Raw genomic sequence first — 24,704 nt, 5'->3', positions numbered from 1 at the left:
ATTGGAGCCGATGTAAACAAACGGAACCGAGCTCCCTTTTCCTTGCAGTGCTTTGAGATACCCATGCCCTGAGACACCTTCCATCCTCCACCCTTGCGGGAGGAGGGAAAAAAGGCTTATTTTGGGCCCCAAAGGAGCTTGCATGCTGCCCCCTTGATGGTTGGAATAGAAGTATTTTGATTTTTTCCCCAATGAAATGCTAAAAGTTAGGAAGAGAACAGAAGTACCAGAGGTCATCAAAGCTGGCACACCAATTCTGGGCGTTAAATCCGATTCGTGCCACGAAGATCACGCGTGTTGTGTGTTGTTTTTGTGTAAATCGATGAGCTCCCGTGTCTTTTCTGCCCTGGGATCATTTCAAGCGGACAGAACACTGATTTTATTCTGAGCCCTGTTTTGCTTTCGGTCGCTTTTCTGGGTGCAGAACAGATGCTTGCAAAGTCCTGCAACGAAACTGAAGGCGGTGGGGTAGAAAAGCGGCGCAAGCGTGGAAATGCATCCCCGCGTCGGGGGAGCGGCTGCCTGTCAGGGAGAGGCGTCTGGAGAAGCGCGGACCGCGATCAAAAGTGCAGATCATGCCGCCTTAAGCCCCTTTCCTTTACCTCTGGCGGGCAAAAGGGCACGGCCGTTTCGCAGCAAGGCAATAAAAGGGAGAACATAAGCCTGCCTGCCCGTTTTTCAGGCTTTGGGGCGAAATCTCCGCGCCCTGCGGCTCCTCTTGCCCCGCTCACTGAGGCCTCGACCACCTGGCGTGGAGAACTCCATTCCCACCCACGGCCCCGCTCAGCTAAGACTGCTGCCCCTCGGCCCTCGCACTGCGGGGAGCGGCCCCCATCACTCCATACAAGGCCCCGTCAGCGGCGCGCCTCGCAAACTACATCCCCCATCACGCCCTGCGCGCTCCCTACCCACCCCGCCCCTTTTTCCCGTGCCGCCTCGAGGCATTCTGGTCGTTGGAGTCCGGGGTGCCGCCGCGTTCTACGAGGGGCTCTCCGGGAGCGGACTGCATCTCCCAGAATGCCGCGGGGGCCGCCCTCTCTCGGAGGCCCCGCCCTCCCCGCCGCGGAGCCGAGCGGAGTAAAATGGCTGCCGCAGAGGCCGGGCCCGGACAGTGTCGGCGGCGGCGGTGGCAGCGGCAGCGGCCGCGCCTCCTCCCCTTCCTCCTCCTCCTCCTCCTCTTGTGTTGAAGTGGGCGGGCGGAAAGGCCTAGCTTCCCGGTGGAGCTGGGTAATTATGGCAATGGCTCGGGAGGGGCTGCCGGCCAAAGGGTCTTTCGCGGGGCTGGTGTGCGAGCGCGCGTGTATGTATGTGTGCAAAAAAAAAGTGTGTTTGTATACATATATTTATTTATTTTATATGCGCCGGGAGTGTGTTTGTGCGCGCGGGGGGGGGGGGCGAATATTAAGTGTACGCAATGCAGGGGCGAAGGCTTTAAAAAAATAATACAGTAATAATAATAATAATGGGGGTGTTCGGTTGTTTTAAAGTAGCGGTGACGGGCGGAGAAGGCCTCGGAGCGCGCCCGGTTAAGGACGTGATGTGGGGTCGGGGGATCGGGGGGGGGGCGGCGGGTTGGTCGGGGGTGTGGGGTGGGTTCATTTTGGCTTGGAGGCCATTCCCGTAAGCCCTAAAGGAGGGGCAGCTGTCGTGAGGGGGGGGTGGCGGTCCCGAGACCCGTGCCTTGTCTTGTTTCGGTATTAAAACAGTATTTGGGGGGGGGGGTATTGTGAGGAGATCTGTGGGGAAGCGATGCGTGTGGGGCGGCATCCATCCTGCGTCCACTTAACCTGAGGAGAAGTGCTGATGGGGTCAGTGGGGCTTGGCGCTCCCCCCCCCATCCCCACTATACGGGCAGCGGATAGGGCTTTGTTTGCACCCCCTGGGAAAGGGGGAAGAGGGCATTCAAGGGGGTGTACGCCTGCTTCTGGGGCTGTACATGGAGGGAAACGGTGGGGCAGAGGGGTTTGAGGCATGTGGAATCTATGTAAGAAGATGGGTGGTGGTGGGGGGTTGTTTTAGTATGGCTTAAGAGACGGATGGGGGTTCATTTGGGGTTGTTGGTGGCAGTCAAGGTCCTTTCTTGTGTCACTTGGGTAAGGAGGAGCTGATTTGACCCTGGGAAAGGGAACTGAATAGCATCAGTTAGACTAAATAGAATTTATCTCGTCATTCCGGGACAAAATGTTTGGACACCTGACATAGCGTCGTCTACTCTTGAGAGAGTCTCTCGAATCGCAGGCAGGGATTTTTTTTTCTCATTGTCCGTTACTTTTGGACTGGAGTTGCCAAGGACTGAAGCCTAGGACCTTTTGCACAGAAAACATAGCCTCTTTACCCCTGAGCTGCAGCAGTTGATGGTCAGGTAAATTCTATAATGGGAGTTGTGGACCTGAGATGCGGCTATGGTTAAGGGTGCTTTTTGTGGCTGAAGAGGGCACAGAAGGCTCGTGGGTTGCCCAAAATGTGGTGTCATCAATGGGCTGTGGGATCTTGGTTGGTAAGCTGATGGAACGGCATGTCCAGGGTGAAATGACAGAAGAATTGTGAGGTTCCAAATGGAAAAATAAGAGAATGGGAAGGTTTTTCAGTGGCATGTGGTGAGAAGGTGGGTGGCAGAGGATTGATGGAAGGTTTTAAAGGAAATGTTGGATAAGCAACTTAATAGCAATTTTTAGATGTAGAACGTCTGAAGCAGAGGATTGGGCAGATGATCTGAAAGGTTGCATCTAACTCTCTATGCTTATAATTTTACCTGTCTTTTGGGTCTGTTATTATTTAGAATCTAGCACAAAATTGTGCAATTTAATGGAATAATTGTTTAGGTAAATAGGGGATTGAGGATTAACAGGTCTCTTTAAGTTTCATTTATCCATACCTACTTAAGACTAGAAAATACGGTTGTACATACCTTCACACACACCACATATCTAGGATTTGCAGATCTCCCAAAGAAACCAACATAGTTTCGAACCTGGATTCTGGTCATTCTACCAAAGTTTCGATGGGTCTTGGGTCAGCCTCAACATCTGATGCTGTTCAAGTTCATTCTTATTAGAAAGGAAATTATTTAAGACTAGGAATGGTGGGGAAGGCACTAGTGTTCTGAGCTGAGAAGATGAGATAAGGATCAGGGTTTATAAAACTTAGAGAGTCAGCTCTTGTGAAAGAATGGTGCCGCAGAGAAGAATTATTTATGTGTGGGTAGTCTGTGATGATTAGAAAGTGGAGGAATTTCCTGGGTGAAAGTCAGACTCAGGGATGGAAATATGTGGCCTTTCAGATATTGGTAACTACAGCTCCCATCATCCTTGACCTCTTGCCATGCTGGTTGGGCCTGCGTGAGTTGGAGTCCATCAATAACTGGACGGCCACCCCGTTCTTGGTGTAGGTGGAAAGGAACTTGGAATATTGGGCTCCTAACAGGCTACACATATAATGACAACTTTATTTTAAAATAAGCAAATGCTTAAATGTATTGAACTATAAATCAGCTAATCAGCGGGGTTCTAGACGTTATCATTGTCGATCTTAAGGACCTCAATCACTGTATTCGCTTCTCCCACTATCTTCACTTGAGAGCACGCTGCTCCACACAAACAAAAGTAATTTTAGATATGCCCAGGGACACCCTTCTTTTAGTATTATGTTTATTACCTATTTGGTTCACAAAACAGGGTATGAAACCGATCTGCTTTCATGGTGTTGAAGCTGGCTCAGAAAATAACCTGGAACATTTCCCTTCTCGAAGGGAGTTCTGGCAGGAGACTGTGATCTGGCTGTGCAGTAAGAAGCCTTTCCTCTTTGGCTGAGCCTGACGTAGGTGCTGTCTTACTGATTTAAATATGCAAGCCTCAGATGAGGCAAATGGCTTATATGCTGCCATGGCGTTTTAGCTACTTCCATTGGGCAACAATTAGAAAAGCATAATTGGAACACTGAAATAGTTTTTACGGAAAGCCAGTTGCTACCTGCTCGATCCCAGCCCCTCTTCCCTTCGTTGCTTAGCTGAATTATGGACAGTGGAGACCTAGATCCCATGTTGCAGCAGTGGGTGCAGGCAGAGTTTTCTGTGAAAGAAGCAGGGCTCTGGCGGATCGAAACATGGGCTGGCAGTCTTGCAAATCCTGAATTCTCTTGGAGGAGCATGAGGTATTGAGAGGGTGGGATGGGGAGATGACTTGTTGCCGAGTGGGTGTCCGGATTTCAGAGTTCTATGCAAAGGGACTGTATTTCATCTAGTCTAGTTGAACAAGCTGTACCTGAAGAGGATAGGTAGGTCAGAAACTGGATTGTCAGTCGCTAATGTCTCACTCAATGTCAATATCTAGGATTTGCAGCTCCTGCAGACATGGAAGAGGAGGAGAACCGACGCCCCCCAGTAAGGGAGGATCCTGCACGAGGAGGCGAGAAGCCAGCCAGTGAACCTTCTCTCGATGCAGATTGGGACCAATCGGGTGCCCTCTGTGCTGGCCAAGCTATCATTCTGGTAATGACTGCTCAGTTTCTCAAGGGGTTGTGGGCTGGAGTGATGGGCATAGGCATTGCTTAATACTTATGTTTCGAATGAGTAGTTCTTGCTGGGAAGCCTGTGGTTCCTTGAGGTTGAGCACAAATAATAGGTCCATTTTGAGGCATTAGTGGTGGTTTCGCTCAGAGGATTAATTTGTATTTCCGCATTGTGCTGCTTTGTAGATGCAGACGAGTTTACGAAAGCAGGACAGTTAAGTTAACATATGCAAAGTAACCAGTTGGGTGTTTGGAGATGCTCTCCTCTGCTTCTTTCTTACAAACTTAGTCCAGTGTATTTTCCAATTCAACGCCTTTATGGGCGTGTAGCAAGTACTGAAATGATATATTGATTAAAAATGTACATGGCGCGTTACTGAAATACATCAAGAAGGGATTGTGGCAATCAGGAAGAGGTGACACAGTTGGCATTGGACTGAGTGGCTTCCTGCCATTGGATCAGGAATGGGCGGTGAGAAGGACCCCAGGTCCCATCAGCCCTAGCCAGTATGGCCAGTGGTCAAGCATGATGGGAACTGTAGTCCCAGCAGCGTGTAGAAGAAGAAGAAGAGTTTGGATTTGATATCCCGCCTTTCACTCCCCTTCAGGAGTCTCAAAGCAGCTAACATTCTCCTTTCCCTTCCTCCCCCACAACAAACACTCTGTGAGGTGAGTGGGGCTGAGAGACTTCAAAGAAGTGTGACTGGCCCAAGGTCACCCAGCAGCTGCATGTGGAGGAGCGGAGACGCGAACCCAGTTCCCCAGATTACAAGACTACCGCTCTTAACCACTACACCGCACTGGCTCTCCCCTATTCTACACAGTCAACTACAACCACAGGAATCTGAAAATGAAGTTTGGAGAATGTGGGACTAACATCCTCTTAAAAAGCAAGAGCTCTCACTCAACCTGTTTACACGCTTTTTTTTTATAGCTGCCAAACAGCCATTTGTTAAAGATACTGGACAATAGCAAGGCTGGAGATCTTGAATGGTGTGTTTTTATTCAGAAAACAAGTTTAATGGACATTGTGAATGGGCTCACTGTAGATAAATGAGAATCATTATCATGCAGAATCATAATTCATATCATTACCCCCCCTTCCTCTACTGTTTTCAAGGGGCTGTATGGGAGTCCCGTCCCCAAATTTTTATGATCACAACATATCTCAGCACAAAATAGTTTCCGTGTGAAATAAGTCTGCTGGGCAATAGTAAAGAGAGAGTGGATACTGAAAAATGAGGCAGCCTCACAATGAGAAGATTCACCTTCCCCAAGAAAGCAGTCTCTTAAGTTGACTCTTGCTTTCATAATATGGAAAGAGTTCCATAGGTCTACTTGCATGTACTGTATTTGGATACATTGGTAGACTTGCTTAGTTTTTTAACCTGAAAATAAAACTTTTCGTTTGCTTTTGTGTCAATTCCTAAACATGAAAATTCATCATATGGGCTGAGATCCAAAAGGACCGTGCACTCACATGCGTTTTTGGGAGACTTCCTTTCCCATTGTTGCCTCCTGTGTAACCCAAACACCAAATTCCAAAGGGTTGTCATACAATTGCCCGATTCAAATGTAATGATAAATAGTGGTATATAGTTATGTGCACAAGCTTTGGGTTTATGCTTTTTCTTCTACACCTCTCTTCACTGGTGCAGACACAAGGAGGAAATTGGAAGTTTATGCGTTTGATTGCGGTTAGCCACAGTTCAGGATTGTGTCTTGAGTGTTAGGTTAAGCTTAAATGTGGCTAGTTAAAGCAAGGTAGCTTCATAAGCTATGAAGCTGGCTTATTTCAGCAGATCATAGTTAATATTAACCCCCGTTTAGCGTCATGTCCAAACCCTAAACTGGGGTTATTTGGCATTGAAAGCAGTTCAGTTTCCTCCTGCTGATGTTGTGTGTAGAGTGTGCAAAGTGCGATTTGAAGCTTATTGCAGCTCATTCCTGCCATGATAAAACCATGGTTTACTGTGGTATCCAAACTAAGCTAATACAGGCAGTGACCATTTTGCATGGGGGTTCTGTATAGGCCCGCTCCGCCCCGTTCTCCCCTCTTCTGGTTCCAAAAAGACCTGCACGTCAGGACAATTGAACATGCCTAAAATGGTCACTGCCTGTATACGTGTATCAGGGTGATTTTTTTCTATCCATACGTGAAGTGTTTTTCTGGTTGCACATGGTTTTTTTGTATGTGTGTCACAGTCATCGCTTCCTCCCTAACAGTATTATAAATCAATCATTAGGCTTTCCTTGCAGAAATATGTTTAGGCTGCTATGTTTTTTGTTGTTTTTTTAAGTACACATCACTGACATATAGAGTTTACTTGAAGTAAATATTTTTTCTTTCATTCCGTCCTACATTTGACTTCAGAAACCATAATTTCTTCGTTTTCTTTTCCACCTCTCCCTCACTTGCGCATCGTTGTTCTTTTAACTTCCCTCTTGGTGCTTGCCAATTGTTCTGTGGAACTGTTTGTTTAGTTCTGCCAGCTGGTGTGGCGTTCCAGAAAGAAAGAAAAATCTGTAGAAGAGCATTAAAAAAAAAATTGGCCTTGCAGATAAGGATACAGAGATTGTAAAACTCGCCAGCCCACACATGTGGTTTCTTGCTTAACCAGCTTTCAGCAAAACAGGCTCTGCTTAGTCTTAGAGCTTGAAAAATAACGGTTCAGAACTGTTTTGGGTTTGGAGGGTAGAAGGAGTTGAAAAACAGAGAAATACTGGATACATTTCCCCATTGATGTAAGAAGCAGCTCTTGCCAAAAATGAATAATTTTTTTTTGCCCAGACATAATAAGTGCAACCCAATCTTGTATATGATTGGAAGGAAGTCTGAACCATTTTCATTGGTGCTTACCCCAGGAAAGTGTGTATAGCAGGGCATTTATATATTATTTTAGTGTCCAAATGGAAACTTGGACAAAGCTCTTGGATGTGTGACATTCACAAAGTAGTATGACCTTTTTAATGAAATTAAATAGTATCAGTAGAACACAGCAGTATATCACACACTAATTCTTAGGTTTTTCACAAGCAGTAGCATTTCTGGAAAACATCTGAACAAAATCTTTCAATATGTAGTGTGATACCTCAATATTTTCTTCTGCTGCGGTTAATTCCCCCCCCCCCCCCGGAGTCTCACTTTTGTCAGAACAGAAGTCAGTAGAAAAAGAGATTCATTTAAAGCATTGGGGATCTAAATGCAAAATGTAGTAGACTATTAATATTTACATTAGTATTAATGTAATTTGATAATAATATCAAATTTATAAAATAATGTGTGGGTTAAGGTATTTTTCATATATATTCATATAGTGCTCTCCCTCCTCCCCTTTACACAATTTTGTGGCTTTTTTTTGGAATCACTTAAATGCTTTATACTTGAAAATTCTTTGATAAAATATCACTTTTTAAAAAAGCATCAGGGCTTCACTTTTTGGAAGATTTTCTTGCAGACATGTTTAAGTTCATGTAGTTAGATTTTTATCCTCTGTGCACTTACTTGGAAATAAGCCTCATCTTGAAACTTGGTGAGATTTCCTCTTTTATCAGCCACCCATTGTGCATTTAATACGCTTAATTAATAATTACTTCTAAAAGAAATGTCCTAGGGACAGGGAAGTCTGGAACCAACATGCATTCAAGAAGCGTCTTTTGAAGCCTTTCCTCCTAAGAGATAAAGAGCAAACATTAAAAGATGCTTGGCCTTGGGGCATGCAGAAGAATGTAGCTGGAAGGGAGAAAACAGCCCACAGCTGCAAACTTGCACAACTAATTAAGCTGAGACCGTGATCTTGGATCATTGGATAGGCACAAGATAAATGAGACAGGTGATGGTGACAACCAAGCAGAAGGCTTTGGGTTCAAACTTCAAGGTATTGGCTCAGTCTTGGGTGCTGAAAGCACATCTGAGTGCAGAGTAGACCACATGCAATGGATTTTGGTTAATTTTTAAAAGGCCTGGCTACAAAGCTACAGAGGAGAAATTCTGGATCAACGTTGGCTTCTTAGGGGTGGTTTCTACCTGCCCCACATTTGTGGCAATTTGCAGGTCTGGTTTTAATAAAAATCATCTATCTCCGTCAGGTTCAATTTTTGGGTTAGGTTTTTATTATAATTTCATATTATAATGTATATGAAACAGAACAGTGATAACTATGGGCAAAAAATAAAAGACGAAAAACAAAATTATAAAATAGGCACTTGAAAGAGTTTAAATAATAAAGTCTCAAGTGAAGACAATCAACGTTATCAGATCATCACGTGTCATTCCAGATTTGCCAGGCTTGTGACCTGTTGTCTTGAAAATGGTGGTTCCATTGTATATGCCATAAAGGAATGTCACATCGTATAAAAACTGAATGTTGTAGTCCTTGCCATAATCTGCAGCCAGTGATACCAAGCATCCAGTGTAAGATGATTCCACTGAATTGCAGTTCCTATTCTTACTGCCAAGATCATATATATAAATCATTTTTAAACAATATAGTTACATTGGTGTCATCAGAAATACTCAGTAACATTAATTCTGGACAACGAAAGATTCATTTTTGACAACCTGCACTGTTTCTAGCGAATCGTTCTTTTTTAATGATGAGCCATTCATCACTCAGTGTGTATATTTAACTACATCCTTAATGTGAGCTTTATGTCCAGTATTGCAGTGTAATAGCTTGCTTGTTATCATTGTTCTGACGTTTCTTAAAGTGGCGCTTAGGCTGGAAACAAGATCTCCAAAGTTCTTGGGCAGTTTATGTTTTATTTTGCAAGGTTCTCATGTATAAGATTTCTGTCTTGATTTCATATCAGCCTTTGAGTCTTGCCCCATTGATTGTCCCTGTGCAAAGCCATCCAATGTCCGCCATGAAAGCTAGCCGGTCATTTTCAGTTGGGCTTCTGGCAGTTGCAGTACTGGATGTTTCTCAGCAAGAGCTAAGGGTTGTTGTTCTTTTTGTCCTTGCAGAAAGCTTTGCAGCAAGCTGTGGGCAGTGGCCTTCCAGGTGAACTGCAGGATCCAGCCAGTGAGAAAGGTAACTCAGAATCAAGAGGCAAACCAAGGAGCGAAGGGACCAATAAGTTTGTCAGGTGGATTAGTTGCACTTTCAGCACCTCTGCTGTGAACATCACAATTCAACATGAGCATAGCAGATCTCGGACCAGGCTTGAGGGATGTGGGCTTTTTGTGGGGAGGAGCGGTGAAGAATGAGAAGTTGCCTTTTACCAAGTCGCATCAGTTGCCCATTTAGCTCAGTGTTGTCTGCTCTGATTGGTAGAGTTTCAGACATGGGTCCCTCCCAGCTCTACCTGGAGACACCAGGGGTTGAACCCAGGGATTTCCAGCATCCAACAGGGGTATTCTTCCACTGAGCTATTCACATTCGCCTTAAGTTGAAGCCACATATTTCCTTTATTTACTAAAAAAAATAAAAATGTCTATCCACAGGGTGCCTGATGTTCACCAATAAAAAGCCTGAACTAAATTATGGGTGCTTAATGGGACGCGGGTGGGCTCCAGTTGCTTGGTCCCTGCTCCTGCCAACCTAGCAATTCAAAAGCATGTCAAACTGCAAGTAGCTAAATAGGTACCACTCTGGCGGGAAGGTAAACGGCGTTTCCGTGCGCTGCTCTGGTTCGCCAGAAGTGGCTTAGTCATGCTGGCCACATGACCTGGAAGCTGTACGCCGGCTCCCTCAGCCAATAAAGCGAGATGAGTGCCGCAACCCCAGAGTCGTCCGCGACTGGACCTAATGGTCAGGGGTCCCTTTACCTTTACTTTACCCAGCAAGTTCATGACCGAGCTAAGATCTAAGGATTCCCAGTGCATGACTCTTTAGTACTGAGGTAGAAGTTTGATTGTGGCCTTCAGGTGAGCCACTATCCCATTTCTGGTGGATCTCGTTGACGAGATCTTGATTTGATCTAGCAAGGCATTTCATGTGCTCATAAGCAAAGAGTGCATCCTCTAAGATTTGTGGTCGTTCACTATTTGTGATAAGCAGTCTGGGGTATGGACTCTTTTTTAAATGAGAATTTGCAAAGCAAAAGAAAGAATGAAGTCATCCAGTCTTTGGACTGTGTAATGGCAAGATTTCAGCTACCTGTATAGTTCATGTGCAGGTGCTTTTTGGAGCAGTATATCCCTGCAAAGCAGGCATGTCATACCTTTCTAGTGGGGTCCCTTTTGCTGTCATTGCCTCTCTTTTTTTCAGATGCTGAATGCAAGCACACAAGCCGGAGGAAATGGTGCAAGAGCTCCAGATCCGAAGGACTCGGAGGTACCTGGCTGGGAACTGGGGACCCTGCACTGGCCTGTGATAGGAATGCCGCAATGGGTGAGGTATGTTGGCAGTTTCATATTGTAAAAGCTGCATCCCTATTATAACGTATTAACATTGGAAAGCTTGCATGTTCCGTTGCAGATCTGTGCAAGGGCCAAACAGTGTGACCGCTGGAGATTCCTAATGCACTGGGGTCAACTACACATGGGTTTGGTCTTAAAGGTAAAGGGACCCCTGACCATTAGGTCCAGTCGCGGACGACTCTGGGGTTGCGGCGCTCATCTCGCTTTATTGGCCGAGGGAGCCGGCGTACAGCTTCCGGATCACGTGGCAAGCGTGACTAAGCCGCTTCTGGCGAACCAGAGCAGTGCACGGAAACGCCGTTTACCTTCCCACCAGAGCGGTACCTATTTATCTACTTGCACTTTGATGCGCTTTCGAACTGCTAGGTTGGCAGGAGCAGGGACCGAGCAACGGGAGCTCACCCTGTCGCGGGGATTTGAACCGCCAACCTTCTGATCGGCAAGCCCTAGGCTCTGTGGTTTAACCCACAGCGCCACCCGTCCCAGGTTTGGTCTTACAGGGCAAATAAATTCTGGTGAATGGTGTGCTCACCTCCTTTCTTCAGTGATGGGGTCTGCTGAGGGCCTGAAGGGCCCCACCCTTGCCTCTTTCCTCCTGGCTTGGGGCAGGGCCTGACAGGCTCTTAAGGACTGCTGCTGCTGCTTAGCACCAAGGGCTCCTTTGTAAAATTGTTTTTAATTTTTATCTGTGTTGTTTTAAATGAGACCATCTCGGCTGTGAGCCCTGGATGACCTGCCCCCTGCCTTACTGGCCCGTTCCCATCTGGCCTGGGAGAGTGGAGTGCTGACTGACTCCAGCTACAAAAGCTGAGGCTGTTGAACAGATTCTTGGGCTGGAGGATTTTTTACGGGGGTGGGTGTGGGTTGAGAGAGCTGATGCTGTTATTGTTATTATTGTTGTACTGTATCTTTAGTTTTAGATCTTACGATTTATGTGGAAATTGTTACCATCAGGTTGTGTACTTTTTGATGTGTTTTATTTGTTTATGACTTCTGTTATGTTTGTAATTATGTAAATCTTGTCATGTTGTAAGCCGCCTTGAGCATAGTTTCAACTGTGGAAAGGCGGCATACAAATACTATAAAACGATGATGATGATGATGATGATGATGATGATGATTGTTCATCTGTGAACAGTTGTGGGTTTTCTGTTGTGAATGTGGGCCTGTCATGGTGTTGTGCTTCCTTCTTTCCCCAGCATACTTTAGAGGAGGAATTGAAGGTCTTGGCCTGTGTGTTGATGCCAGCTTCTGGTTACCTTCTGGGCTCTTATCATCATCATCATCATCATCATCATCCAAGAATACAAAAAAACTAAAAAATACAAAATTCTGTTAAAAAGAGAAAATATTACAAAGTGAGAATATGATTTGACTACAAAGTATAGTTGTTAAACTCAGTACATTTTGGGTTCATAGAACTGTATAGAGTTGGAAGGGGCCCTGAGGGTCATCTAGTCCAACCCTCTGCAATGCAGGAATATGGCAGGTGTCCCATACAGGGATCAAACCTGCAACCTTGCCGTTACCAGCCCCATGCTCAGTTACGATCGTTATATTTGGTAAATCGGTACTTTCACTGGAGACAAGACACACACGATTGCTGTTAATTTACTCTTTATCATATAATTCATACCATTCAAAAGGACATAAAATATGTGGATGATAAATAACATTATTCATTTTCAGAGTAGACCCATTAGGTCAGTGAACTTAAACAACTTGCATCCACTGTTTTTTTAACAATATGTCTGCTCTGAAAATGACTTTGTTGGCTATCACCCCATGACAATCCCAGCATTGCCTAATTTTCCTTAACATATATAACCAGAGGGTCCCAGTTACTCAGCACTTCTTTATTCTCCTATTCCTTCTTCCAGGTCCTTGAGGCTCCTTCTTCTGGTGTGGTGCCTGACTTGGCTGGAGTCTGTGACTACCTGGAGTGGACGTACCATTTGCCGCAGGGAGTAGAGAGCTCCGTAGGAACTCAGGCAGTTTAGTAAGTGGGACTCCTATAGGGCAACTGTCTCAGGGAGGACAAGTGCCCATTCTTGTGGCTGCAGTCTAGAGCGTCACAGTAAAAGCTCTGAAATTCTACCATTGGAGCTGCACAGCTGGCAGGATAACGGTAATAACGAGGCTTTTAGAAACATAAGCCTGTTGGCAAATTAAATTCAGAAGTGCGTCAAGCAGTAAAATGCACGTATCAAAGTATCCTTTTTAGGAACTTGGGAATTAAATCTGAGTGCAGTTGCAGAAGGAGGGGAAATTGCAGAAGCCAAACGGCTTTGTAGCAGAAAAGGGGCTCTCATGAGCCCTGGCAAATAGAATAGTATTGACTGCTACTTCTATGCAGTCCCCTCTGGAAACTAAGAGGGAGAAGCTGCTGGATCACGACCCAGGTCCCCTCAAGGATTTAGACATTGTCAAGCAGAGCTTAGGGATCACAGTGGGCCAGAGGGAACGAGACATATTTCTAAGGTACGTGGGACCGAAATGCCTTGAATTATGCCCGCAAGTCAGTGGAGTTTAGTGCAGACCACAATAATGCTTCCCTTATTTCTGATCATTGCCCATGCTGGCAGGAACTGGAGTCAAATATCTAGGGGGCAACAGGTTGGGAAAAGGCTGGCTTAGAATGTCGCGCTGGAAATTGGGATCTCTGGGTCGCCGGCGCGGGAGCCGCTTCCTAATTCCGTTTTTTGTCTCTTTCAACAGCGGGGATGAAGATATGGAAGAAGTGGAGCTGGTGGCTGAGGTGCGGCTGGGGGATGTGGGCGCCTTGTCTGGCATCTTGAGAAGAAATCTGTCTTGGAGGATGCAGAAGTCTGGTGGGTGTCTGCACATATGCGAGAAAAAAATGAGACAGATGAGGAAAGGGATGCAGGCGTGACTCTCTAGGATGGAAACTACGTTATATGGTAAACCATAGAGAGGGGGTCAGGCAGGATGTATTAACGAGATCCAGTGGGGTGGTGCCATTCAGCAAGTTCCGTGGCTTGCACATCCAGAGCCTGCCATCTTATACATAGCAGGGGGAAACGGGCTGCCGTACTTGGCGGTAGGGTAGTAAAACGGTTTCTTTTCAGTGCTGGGTCTCTTCCTCCAGCCCATTCATAATCGCGTATGTGCTGATAGAAGATCCTCTATTTCAAGTGCTCCAGCCCAGTTTCTCTTAGGCCCAGGACCCACAAAGATACTCATATTTCAGGGGACCCCCACCCCTGCTGTTCAATCCTGCCCCAATATGAGCTGCTGGCAGGCCCCTGCAATGGCACCTCTCCCTTTCTGCTGACCTTGGACCTTGAGCCCAGATATGGTGAGGATAAATCCTGCAGTTGGTGGAAACGCAGGACTCTGTAGCTTGAGATTTGGGCTGAGACTCTGAAATTGCTGGCTACAGCTTTAGGCAGCTCCAGGGCTGGATGCTTGTACTGGCTAATGGAGTACTGTATGCTATCAGAGGCTTATACCCAGTCGATAGCAGAATTGGAAATATCGGAACTCTGACTCCTGTGAAGCACCAGTTGTGGAATGTGATACGGGGCCTTTATGTATTTTTTTAAAAGTTCCCATCTTCTTCCAAATTTGGGTGCAAGCCTAACCATTTCCGTTTTTGCTCCCTGCAGCCTGCCTTGAATTATCTGCACCTTGCTGGAGAGGAAGCAACGCCTGTCCCCTTGGGCACCGTTCCCTTTCAGAGCAGCCTTACCCTCTGGACTCACACAGAACTCTGCCTGTAATGGACCTGGCTCCTTGGACTTCTCTTTTAGCCAGGAGCCAAGTTTCGCAGTCCCCTAAAGCAGACAGGACTTCTCCTTCACCTTGCTTGGGCATGACTCTGGGTACTGGCATGGGGGTATCCAGCGGGGGGCAGCAGCGCCCGCAGAGCGCCGCCAGCCGGGAATCTGAATCCCAGCAGCGTTCCCAGCCGCCTCCCGCCAACTCCTTGGACAAGGCCGATTCCAGCACCTCTTCTTCATCATCCTGCTCTTCGTCGTCATCCTCAATCTCCTGCCACCAGGGCCTGCCGGGTGAAGGTGGCGGCGACTCTTCAAACCCCTGCCCCCCAATGCGCTCCCCGGACTTAGATATTTATGATCCCTTCCACCCGACCGATGAGGATAACCTCAATGGTGATTTTGCCTTTGGCGACTCTCCCCACAAAGAGGCAGAGGGTGGGCGGCATGACCAGAAGTATGACCCCTTTGACCCCACGGGCTCTAACCCCAGTTCCTCCATCAGCACTCCTTCGCATGAGGAGGATGACGAAGACGAGGATGATGACGAAGACGACCACGACCAACACCCTCCAGACATGTCCCACAGCATCAGTCGCATCTCGGAAACATTGGCTGGGATCTACGACGAAAACAGCCTGAGCCAAGATTTCCCCAGCTCGGACAAAGGGCAGGAAGATTCTGAGCCAGAGGTGGAAGCCGGCAGGGATTACGAAACGGAGGCAGCCTGCTCTGCTGAGCTTCCCGAGGGCAAAGAGCCCCCGGGCGCCGATTCCACTCTGCCTGAGGAGCTTCCTTCAGAGCAGGTGGAAGCTAAAGCCCCTGAGCCACGCCGCCGGGTCTTTGTGGTAGACTTGGCCCCCAAAGGACGCTTGGATGCTGAAACCAAGCCACAGCTGGAAGGGAAAGTGTCCCTGGAGGTGGTCACTGTTGGAAACGCCAAGCTGAGGAGTGGCGAGAAGACATCCAAAGGAGGCGGGCATCATCGGGCCGGACGCCGGTCATCCATGGAGTGGGACGGGAGCGGTGGCGGCGACTCGGAAATTGAGGAAGGTGAGATTGTCCAGCCAGAGGATGAGCGCTATAGCCCCATTCGACTTTTCCGGAGCAGGTGCCGGCCTGCCGAACAGCGCACCCTGCGGGTGGTCGAAGGAGACGACTTCCTGTCGCTGCACGCAGACTCGGATGATGAGGGAGCCCTACAGATCGACTTCAGCGAGAGCCAGCCTGACCCCCGCTGGAAGGGCGTGGACTTGAGGAGAAAGATTCTGACCCAGCGACGAGAGCGCTATCATCGGGCCCCCTCGCCCCTGCCTCCGCCACCGCCGCCTCCGCCAGCCCCCAAGCGCCCTGCCTCCAAGTCTCACTCCGGATCGAGCTCCGGCTCCTGCAAGAAATCGAAAAGGGAGCGCAAAAGGTCACGCGAGCGCAAGGCCTCCAAAACCAAGGAGGCCTACGTCTCCCCGTGGAACCCCAAGAAGAAATCCAAATCGCGCTCGAAATCCAAGGAGCGCCGGCATTCGCACCACAGGGCTTCGCGGTCCCGCTCACATCACCGAGCCTCCCGGTCCTGGTCGCCGTCGATCAGCACCAGCTTGTCTGCGGTTGGCTCCTCCCATACCTCCGCCGAGCGGCGCAAGAGCAGGAGATCAAAGTCGAAGGAGAAGCGCCGCGGCCGGCACTCTCGGTCACGCAGCAGCAGCCGTGCCCATCGCAGCAGGCACAAAGAGAAACACCGGGGGGATGGCGGCAGGAAGAAGAAGAAACGCTCCCGGTCTCACTCGCGGGAGAAGCACCCTTCCCATCGGTTGTCCAAGGACAAGGAACGGGAGGTGCACCTGCAGGAGGAGCCCAAGTCTGAGAAGGTCCTGATGGAACGCCGTAGAGATGCACGGACTGTGGTGCCCCCATCGATCCAGGACCTCAACGACAATGACCTCTTCACCATTAAGAGGACCATCACAGTCAACCAGCAGGAGAAAATGGAAGGGCTGTTGGAGACGCCGGAGAGAGCTAAGCGGGAAGTCCTTTACGATTCCGAAGGGCTGAGCTTCGATGCTTGCTTCTCGGACCGCGAGCCCGCGGAGGAATCCAAATCGGGCGGGGGGCGGCTAGCGTCCAAGGAGGACGTGGTCCCATCCCGCAAGGACAAGCGGCCGGAGGAGGACATCAAGCAGAAGGTGCCTAAGGAGAAAGAGCGCAAGAGGGCCTACCTGGAGGAGCGCCCTGGGGCCCGCGATAAGTACAAAAAAAAGTTGAAGGAGGGACCGCCCTGTTCCGAACAGCAGGAGTTGCCCAAAGTGGAGAAGAAGGCCCGGCCGGATCGGGACAAGACTGGGAAAAAGATCAAAGCTGGAAGCCACAAGGAAAGTGGCAAGTTGGGCTCAGGCCGGAAGGTGAAGCTCCAGTCCAAGGTGGCCGTTTTGATCCGCGAAGGGGTCAGCAGCACCACATCGGTCAAGGAGGTGGGTTCCATCGGTGTGAAGTTCAGCCGCGACAAGGAGAGCCGCTCGCCTTTCCTCAAGTCGGAGGAGAAGGTGCTGATGGTTGGAGCCTCGGCAGCCGGCCAAGGAGAGATGGCTGACGTCAAGGAGCCAGGCTTCAAACCCAAGAAAGTCAAAGGGCTGAAGGCCAAGATGGGCGTGAAGAAGCTGAAGGGCATCAAGCCCAAGGGTGCCTCAGAGCCCAAGAAGAAGAAGAAGCTCAAGGTGAAGACTGGGCTGAAGAAATCCAAAGCCGACAGCTGCAGTCAAGGCGCGAGCAGCCCCTTGAGGGTCAAGGAGGAGCCCTCGTGGTCTGGTTCGGAGAAATCGGAGGTCACCGCCAAACCACCCAGCCCGCAGCCCTTGGCCCCAGGCCAGGAGCTCACGCCCGACTCCCAGACGGTGGACAGCAGCTGCAAGACGCCCGATGTCTCCTTCCTTCCTGAAGAGCCCCCCGTCGAGCCCCCCAGGGTGCCAGCAGACGAGCCAGAAGCCGACAGCTTGTCCGAGACCAAAGAGGAACAGCCGCTGCAGCCACCCCCTCACCCACCTCGCAGCTTGCCCCAGCCACCGGCCCCCATGTCATGGAACCTGCAGGGTGGGGTGGACTGCACCAGTGGCGTGTTGGCATGTAGGTATTGGGATGGGGCCAGGGGAGGAGGGAGGGAGTGCTTTTGTGGAGCCCTGCTCATTGGTCTTTTTTAACGCATTGATACATTGCTTAATACTAAAATAGTTTCCAAGCAGGTTACAAAAATAACTGGCGTTTGTGTATGTGTGTGTGTATACATACACACACAGAGTGAAACTGAAAAACTGTAAAGCAAAGCTAAAACACAACACAATGCAAAATAACAAAATCCTAATGAAGCAGAAACATCAACACATTTTGAAAATGAGGGCCAGGTATCCCTTCCCTCTTCTCCCTTTTACCAAAGCACTTCCATTGGTGGTTCTAGTATGAATCTGAAATATGGCTCTGCAGACCCCTGTATTGCCTGCGTGCCATAATGGCATTGATTTTTTTCCTTGATGGATCTTTGCCTTATGGAAGCTGTCCATATCCTTGCCTAGAAGGTAGAGCCTCCTTTGTGTGCCCATACAATTGGAAGAGATCTCAGAGTTCACCTCTTCCGCCCCTCTGCTCAGCGCACAATGCAAGTGCAGCATCCCTGGCAGGTGCCCACCAAGAGCTGCTTAAATGCCTCCACCAAAGGAGAGTTTGCCACCTCCTAAGGCAAGCCTTTTCCAATTTTGGACCGCTATCAGCATAACGTCCAGCTGATAGCTGCTTCCCTCCCAATTCTCATCTGTTGGTTCTGATCCTCTGGAGCGACCAAGGGCCCAAGTCTGCTCTGTTTTCTGCATGACAGACCTCCAGATATTCAAAGACTGCTGCGTCTTGAAGGATTAAAGCAGTTAAGTCCAGGTCACCACAAAACTTCATTGTCCACACACAAAACATTGAGCGCAGCCACAGTCTTCACAACCTTTTCGTTTTGTTTCTTGGGGCTGTCAATAAAAGCCTGAAGTTCTGCACTGCCCATCCAGTGAAGGGTAAAAATTCAGAGGACTGGGGCAGCGCTATGAAGTGTTTCTCTTCAGCCATAACTTGTGCGACCAAAAGTTCCCAAGTCATTAAAAACCTGAACCTTGCCAGCGTGAGAAATCACATAAGGAAAGTACATGCCTCTGAGCGTTTGCCATTTTGCCCTAAAGGCACCTGGAACTTGTGTTCCTTGGAGCAGAACCTTCCTAGCTCTGCTAACAGTCAGAGCCAAGGAGCACAGCCCTTTTCATAGATCTGCTTTCATTTTTCAGTGCATCTGTGTTTTTAAACTGTGCAGAGCAGTGTTAAAGCCTTAAGTATAGGTGTTGTAGGAGATCCGCATTTATATTTTAAAGAGCACCTGGGGGTGGGATTGAATTTGGGCCATGATAGGATGTTTAGCCCCATCTCAGTTACAAGATTATTTCTCCCCCAGCCCCCCCATGCTGTTTTTCCATGATGAGTTAGTAGGCAGGGAGGGGAGAGAGAATAGAATTATAGAGCAGACCATCCCCCTCTTTGATAAGGGAAAACCCAGGACTTGAGCGTCTGTATATCAGGGGTGAGGAACCTCTTAACTGTCCGCCTGCACTCCCTTCTCCACCCCCACCCCATGCCCGTTTGGCAAACCGTTTCTGAGCCTCTTGTTTCTTAACCTAGTGACTGCCCTGCTTTTCAAGATGGAAGAGGCCAACCTTGCAAGCAGGGCAAAAGCCCAGGAGCTTATTCAAGCAACCAATCAGGTACGGAGCAGGTTTGAAACAGTTAAAACCGCTGTTGCAATTCATTTTCATTGTGTAGATAACTGAGATTGGTCTACCCAAATATCACAGGGTGTTGGCACTCGGGTTACAGCCACAAGTAGCATTTTCAGTACAAAACCCTCAAATTCAGCCAAGAGATCTGGCTGCAGCAACTGTTAATTCTGGGAATGCGTGTGAAACTCCTTTCTAGCCATAATGTGGGAGGGGAGGGCAGGAGGTGGAAGGTTGTGGGGCTGACTTGATAACACAAGCGGGACGAAGTGCAATACTCTTGGAAGGCAAGACAAAGAGGACCATTGCACACTTAAGGGTTGCGTCAAAGCCCCAGAGCACTGTACTCTCGCGAAAGCAAGGTGTGCTATCTAGCACAGAAGTTGGCAATCGTGAGAGTTGCAACTCTTCCTTTTAAAAATAAAATTATTATTATTATTAGATTCCTGGTTCTCATGGTAGCAGGGACAAGCTTAGATGTATGTGGGTGTTTTCTGGTAAAGGACTTGCATACAGTGAGGGCTTGATCTTCTCCAGCGTGAAGAGATGGGGGCTTCATCTCTCCTAGGACAAGAACTGGTTCTCTTATCTCCCAAGCTGGCTGCCATGTCCTTCCTCCCTCTGCACCTCTACTCTTTGATAGACTAGTTTCCAAATTTAATGTGAACCTGATTTTTGAAAAAAGAAAAAAGAAAAAGCATGGTATATGCAAAATGAGATGATGTGAACATATCACCCATTTGAATAAACAAGCATTACTAAATAGAGACTCTAGCCCTGTAACCACTTACCTGGAAACAAACCCCAGCAAGCAAAGTTGGGTTTGCTTTCTGAATACCCTGGGGCGATTGGGTTGTAAATTCTGTCCAATCTCAGAATGTGTTGTTTGGGGTTCCCCCAACCGGCATCAGTGACATTTGATCTTCCTCTCATAATCACGTGGTGTTTCGGAGCTGTACAGCTGTTACAACACATTCAGCAGACAGTTTCTCTTCCTCCAAATCAAGTCTGGTCATTTTCTGTTTTTCTTGAATTGAAAGCCATTCAAAGCCACTGAGGAAGTCGTATTGCTTTGAAAGTTCTACTCAAGTGGTGATGCCAGTGTTTAGCTGTCATTGAACGCGTCTCCAACGCCCAGTTTGGGCTGAGAGGACAAATCAGCATTGGGGAGGTTGTGTTTGTGGCTGTAGCAGGGCGCATGGCTAGTGGAGGAAATCTGGCAGTGCAGATTCCCTGTGTAAAGGGTGTTGGGCTTATCTCACTAAGAGTGAGGCACACGTGATCCTAGGCCCAATTTCATGAGGTTGCGGGGAGCCCCGAGGGGAAAGAAAGAAGGCAATAGAGGAAAATGGTGGTAGGAGGAGCCAAAATGAATAGGAGGAGAAGGGGGGAAAGCCCTCTGCAATCAACACATTGAGACCTCTGGCAAGTGTGAGCTGGCCCCACACACTTTGGCTTGGGGGCTTGACGCATTGCCCCCGAAAAAATGCAGCCCTTAGCAAAAGAGAGGTTCCCCAAGGCATTGTGTAGCTAACTATTCCCTCAACTGCCACCGGTAGGTGTAGCTTCCTCTAAGCTCTTACAGAGAGCATCAGCCCTGCTTGCTGATTTTGCAATGTGCAGTTGCACCCAACTGGGGTATCTTTTAGGGAAGGGAGATTGGCAGGTCGCCCTGTCCCATCCACAGCCAGGTATACCCATCCCGTTACCTGATTGCTTCTGGGTGGCATCCAAACACCTAGCTCTTGAGTTTGGAGAAATGGAAGGCCAATGACATGCCGTCTTAACCATCTCCTCCCCCCCTCCCCTACCAGATCCTGACCCACACCAAGCCCGCTGCCTCCTTGGGCCCCCCTCAGCCACCAGCACCACCGGCCCACCCGCCTGCCTCGCACTTGGCTGTACCGCCCGTCTCCTACCTTCTCCAGAGCTCCCTGCCTCTCGGAGGCTGTGGCTCCACCCCCACCACTCCCACCGGAGTCTTGCCTGGGACGTTGAGCCAGGCTTCGTCAGGCCCTCCCTCGGCGGCCATATTTGCCTCTTCCTCCGGCACCGATCTGGGGAGCACCAGCTCTGAAGGGCGCGGAGACAGCGACAAGGTAAGAGCTGGGGTTGTTTTTGGAACGAAGCAGCTGGTGCTTTAAGGCAAGCCTTCCCCAGCCTAGTGCCCTCCAGAAGCTGCTGGGCTCCAGTTCCCATCATCCCTACCACTGTCCATGCCAGCTGGGCTTGTTGTCATAGACTGGCTGGACACAGAAGGATGGGACACACCAGCTGGGGAACCCCCAAGGGAAGAAGGCTCAGAGCCCAGGGAGTGGTGGTGCCACGCCAGTGAGCAGCCAGAGGGAGAAGACTGGGAATAGGAGGGGTCAAAAGCTGAAGGGGTAACGGTTTAGTGAGCAGGGAGAGTCTGTGACAGAAAGAAGTCCAGAAACAGAGGCAGAAACAGGAGAGGAGGGAGGGCAGATTAGTCAGACTGGTGAAGAAGTCAGGGTGTCTCTCTCTCCTGCTTTGACAAGCTCCCCTCCCCCTGGTCTCCCAGGACCAAGAGAGGCAAAATGTGGGAGGAGCAAAGGCAGGCGCATTGGTGTAGTCTCAGATTGGGAAGGACCTTGGAGAGGAGGAGACTTAGGCAGCTGTGGGAAGGTGCAGGTTTCTTCAGTCTCCAAAACTGCCTCATAGAGGTAGGACCTACCAGAGATGAGCTGCTGTGCTAATTAGGCCCGATACTCCTGTGCAGCTCCTGTTTTGCTAAGAGTTAGCTCAGTGATTTCTTGCTGGCCCGCTTACTTACAGAATGTCGGAAGTTTTTGATACTCCTGAAACACCAGGAGGGCCACAGGCTCCTCGCTTCTGCACTAAGCAGCACAGATTGGGGCCAGTTGCCCAGCACTAAAATCACCAGGGACGTGAGAATCTGCCTTAGGCCAAGTCAGACCATTGGCTCATCTAGTTCAGGATTGGCAGCAGAGATCTCTTCCAGCCTTACCTGGAGGTAACAGGGATTGAACCCTGGAACATTCTGCATGCATTGAAAGTAGATGCTGCAACGCTGAGCTAAAGCCCTCCCCTAGATATTCAGCAGTGGACCACGGTCCGTATTCCTGGTATTGGGACAGGTGCTTTAAACCATCTATGGAGGGGGTCAGTTTCCTGGGGGAAGAGAAAGGAAGTTCTTACAGAGGTATCCATTTTGGCTAATGAACCGTTGCTTGCAAGCAACAAAGGAGCGGGGCTTGATCAGCCCACTCTCACACCTATGCCATGCCATCGACATACCTTAAAGATAAAGGGACCCCTGACCATTAGGTCCAGTCGTGGCCGACTCTGGGATTGCGGCGCTCATCTCGCTTTATTGGCCAAGGGAGCCGGCATACAGCTTCCGGGTCATGTGGCCAGCATGACTAAACCGCTTCTGGCGAACCAGAGCAGAGCACGGAAACGCCGTTTACCTTCCCGCTGGAGTGGGACGTATTTATCTACTTGCACTTTGACGTGCTTTCAAACTGCTAGGTTGGCAGGAGCAAGGGCCGAGCAATGGGAGCTCACCCTGTCGCGGGGATTCGAACCGCCGACCTTCTGATCGGCAAGCCCTAGGCTCTGTGGCTTAACCCACAGCGCCACCCGCATCCCACTCAACATACCTTAGAATTAGCTTTACTTCACCTTGTGCCCCCCCCCCCCCGGCTTCAGCTGACTTTCCTGCCTCTGCTCCACTGCAGTACCTGAAAAAGCTCCACACACAGGAACGGGCAGTGGAGGAAGTGAAGCTGGCCATCAAGCCCTATTACCAGAAGAAGGAGATCACCAAGGAAGAATACAAGGACATCCTGCGTAAAGCCGTCCACAAGGTGAAAGAGGCTCCTGGGGTCACGTGGGAGACTTGAAAGTGGGCAGGCCCACGGGGAGAGAAGGAAAGGTATTGACTCTTGTTTTGTCCTCCTCCAATCCTCCTCTAGATCTGCCACAGCAAGAGCGGCGAAATCAACCCCGTCAAAGTGAACAACCTAGTGAAGGCGTACGTCCAGCGATACAAGTACTTTCGAAAACACGGGCGCAAGATGGATGAGGAGCCAGGCCCCCCCAAGGAGATAGCGGGGCTGGACAAGTCTGGCTTGCCCATGCCCCCGCTCTGATCCCCCCCCCCTCTTGACCACTAGGGGGGAAAATAATAAAAAAGAATGGCCCTTCTTTATGCAAATAGGCTTGGCTGGGCCCCCCTCCCCCAGCCCCCTTTCCTGTGTGTGGGGCGTGTGGAAGGGAGGGGTTGGGGCGACCCGCTTTGTTTGGGGAGGGGTGGCATTTGGAGATTGCGGTTCTTGTGCATCTGCTACCTGCCCCTCAACACTCAACAGTTTTAGCCACAAAGCGACTTGTGTTTTACCCTGTAAATACAGATGAGAGGATGGGAAACTAATTTTTAGTTTCATCACTCTCCAGACCCCACCACCCCCATGATAAAATGGGTGGATGTTATTCCCCCCACCCCACCCACCTTAGTTTTTACTCATTTAGCATGTTTTTAATTTGACGGTTTTATTCTCGCCCTCCCTCCCTCCCGTCAGGAGTCATGAAAGAGCAGTACCGTGGCCGGCCTGTAGATGGCAGCTTCCTGCCACACTGGGCGGGTAGCACATCCCTCATCCTCCCCCCAGTTGTAAGTTCGTCTGCCATACTCTTCCCCTCCCCTTTCTCTTCATAAAACTGCATTTAGCCATCTAAACCGAGCTCTGTCTCTGTGGTCCTTTAGTGAGGGGTGTGTGCGTGTCTCTGTATTTCTTTTTTGGGGGGTGGGGTGCACTCCCCCAGAACGCAGATGGATCACATTTGTTGCTACAACTACCTTGTGGAAGAACTGCTTTGGTTTTTTTATTCTTTAAAGAGTGCTTGAGGCATCGGGCAAAATCTTGCTTTGCATATGGCAACCCTCTCCCCGCCCTATTCTGGGGAGCAACTGCATCTCTGCACCCCTATTTAAGCAGTCACGTTAGAGTAGGCCTAGCACTCTGGATCAGCTCCTCAGCCTTTTCTTCTTCTTCTTCTTCTGGAGTTCCCATTTTCTGAATTCTTCCTCCAGGGCCGAATGTTGATTCTTTGGGCTCATCCCTATCTCATAACTACCCATGAAATCAGCATGAGACATCGCCTAGGGCTGGGGCGATACCAGCTTTTCAACATTGTGATGCAACACCAGCCAAACATCATGATACAGTGATACACTTTGCAGTGTTGCATCGAGCTGCATCAGCCACGTCCCTGCGGTGAAACTGCTGCCTCTCCGGCTGAGAGAGCTGAGGCAGCTTCACC

At 49.1% G+C, this 24,704-nt stretch overlaps 1 protein-coding gene across 5 annotated transcripts; it reads left to right on the top strand.

The window, feature by feature from the left end:
* The first annotated feature begins 1,044 nt into the window (after positions 1-1,044).
* Positions 1,045-24,124, top strand: SCAF1 (SR-related CTD associated factor 1). 5 transcript variants are annotated; one of them, XM_077917391.1, is made up of 11 exons: positions 1,045-1,227; positions 4,329-4,486; positions 9,473-9,539; positions 10,719-10,846; positions 12,751-12,869; positions 13,589-13,701; positions 14,500-17,724; positions 19,303-19,385; positions 21,212-21,496; positions 23,120-23,248; positions 23,357-24,124. In XM_077917391.1, the coding sequence occupies exons 2-11, from the start codon at positions 4,349-4,351 to the stop codon at positions 23,531-23,533; spliced, it is 4,464 nt and encodes a 1,487-aa protein (XP_077773517.1). In that variant the 5' UTR covers positions 1,045-1,227; positions 4,329-4,348; the 3' UTR covers positions 23,534-24,124. The 5 variants fall into 5 exon arrangements, with proteins under 5 accessions (XP_077773517.1, XP_077773519.1, XP_077773518.1 ...); XM_077917393.1 differs by having other exon boundaries at positions 1,045-1,300; XM_077917392.1 differs by lacking the exon at positions 1,045-1,227 and adding an exon at positions 1,228-1,304.
* The last annotated feature ends 580 nt before the right edge of the window (positions 24,125-24,704 follow it).

The sequence above is a fragment of the Podarcis muralis genome, chromosome 13, assembly GCF_964188315.1.
Source record: "Podarcis muralis chromosome 13, rPodMur119.hap1.1, whole genome shotgun sequence".
NCBI classification, from domain to species: domain Eukaryota; kingdom Metazoa; phylum Chordata; class Lepidosauria; order Squamata; family Lacertidae; genus Podarcis; species Podarcis muralis.
Note: the sequence above shows the minus strand (reverse complement) of the source record. Positions and strands in the feature narration are given on the sequence as shown.

Coding starts and splice junctions, on each gene's coding strand:
- SCAF1 (XM_077917391.1), top strand. CDS start 4,349: ATGGAAGAGGAGGAGAACCGACGCCCCCCAGTAAGGGAGGATCCTGCA. Junction 10,847..12,750: donor GGAATGCCGCAATGGGTGAG/GTATGTTGGCAG, acceptor TCCTTCTTCCAG/GTCCTTGAGGCTCCTTCTTC. Junction 23,249..23,356: donor TGCGTAAAGCCGTCCACAAG/GTGAAAGAGGCT, acceptor ATCCTCCTCTAG/ATCTGCCACAGCAAGAGCGG.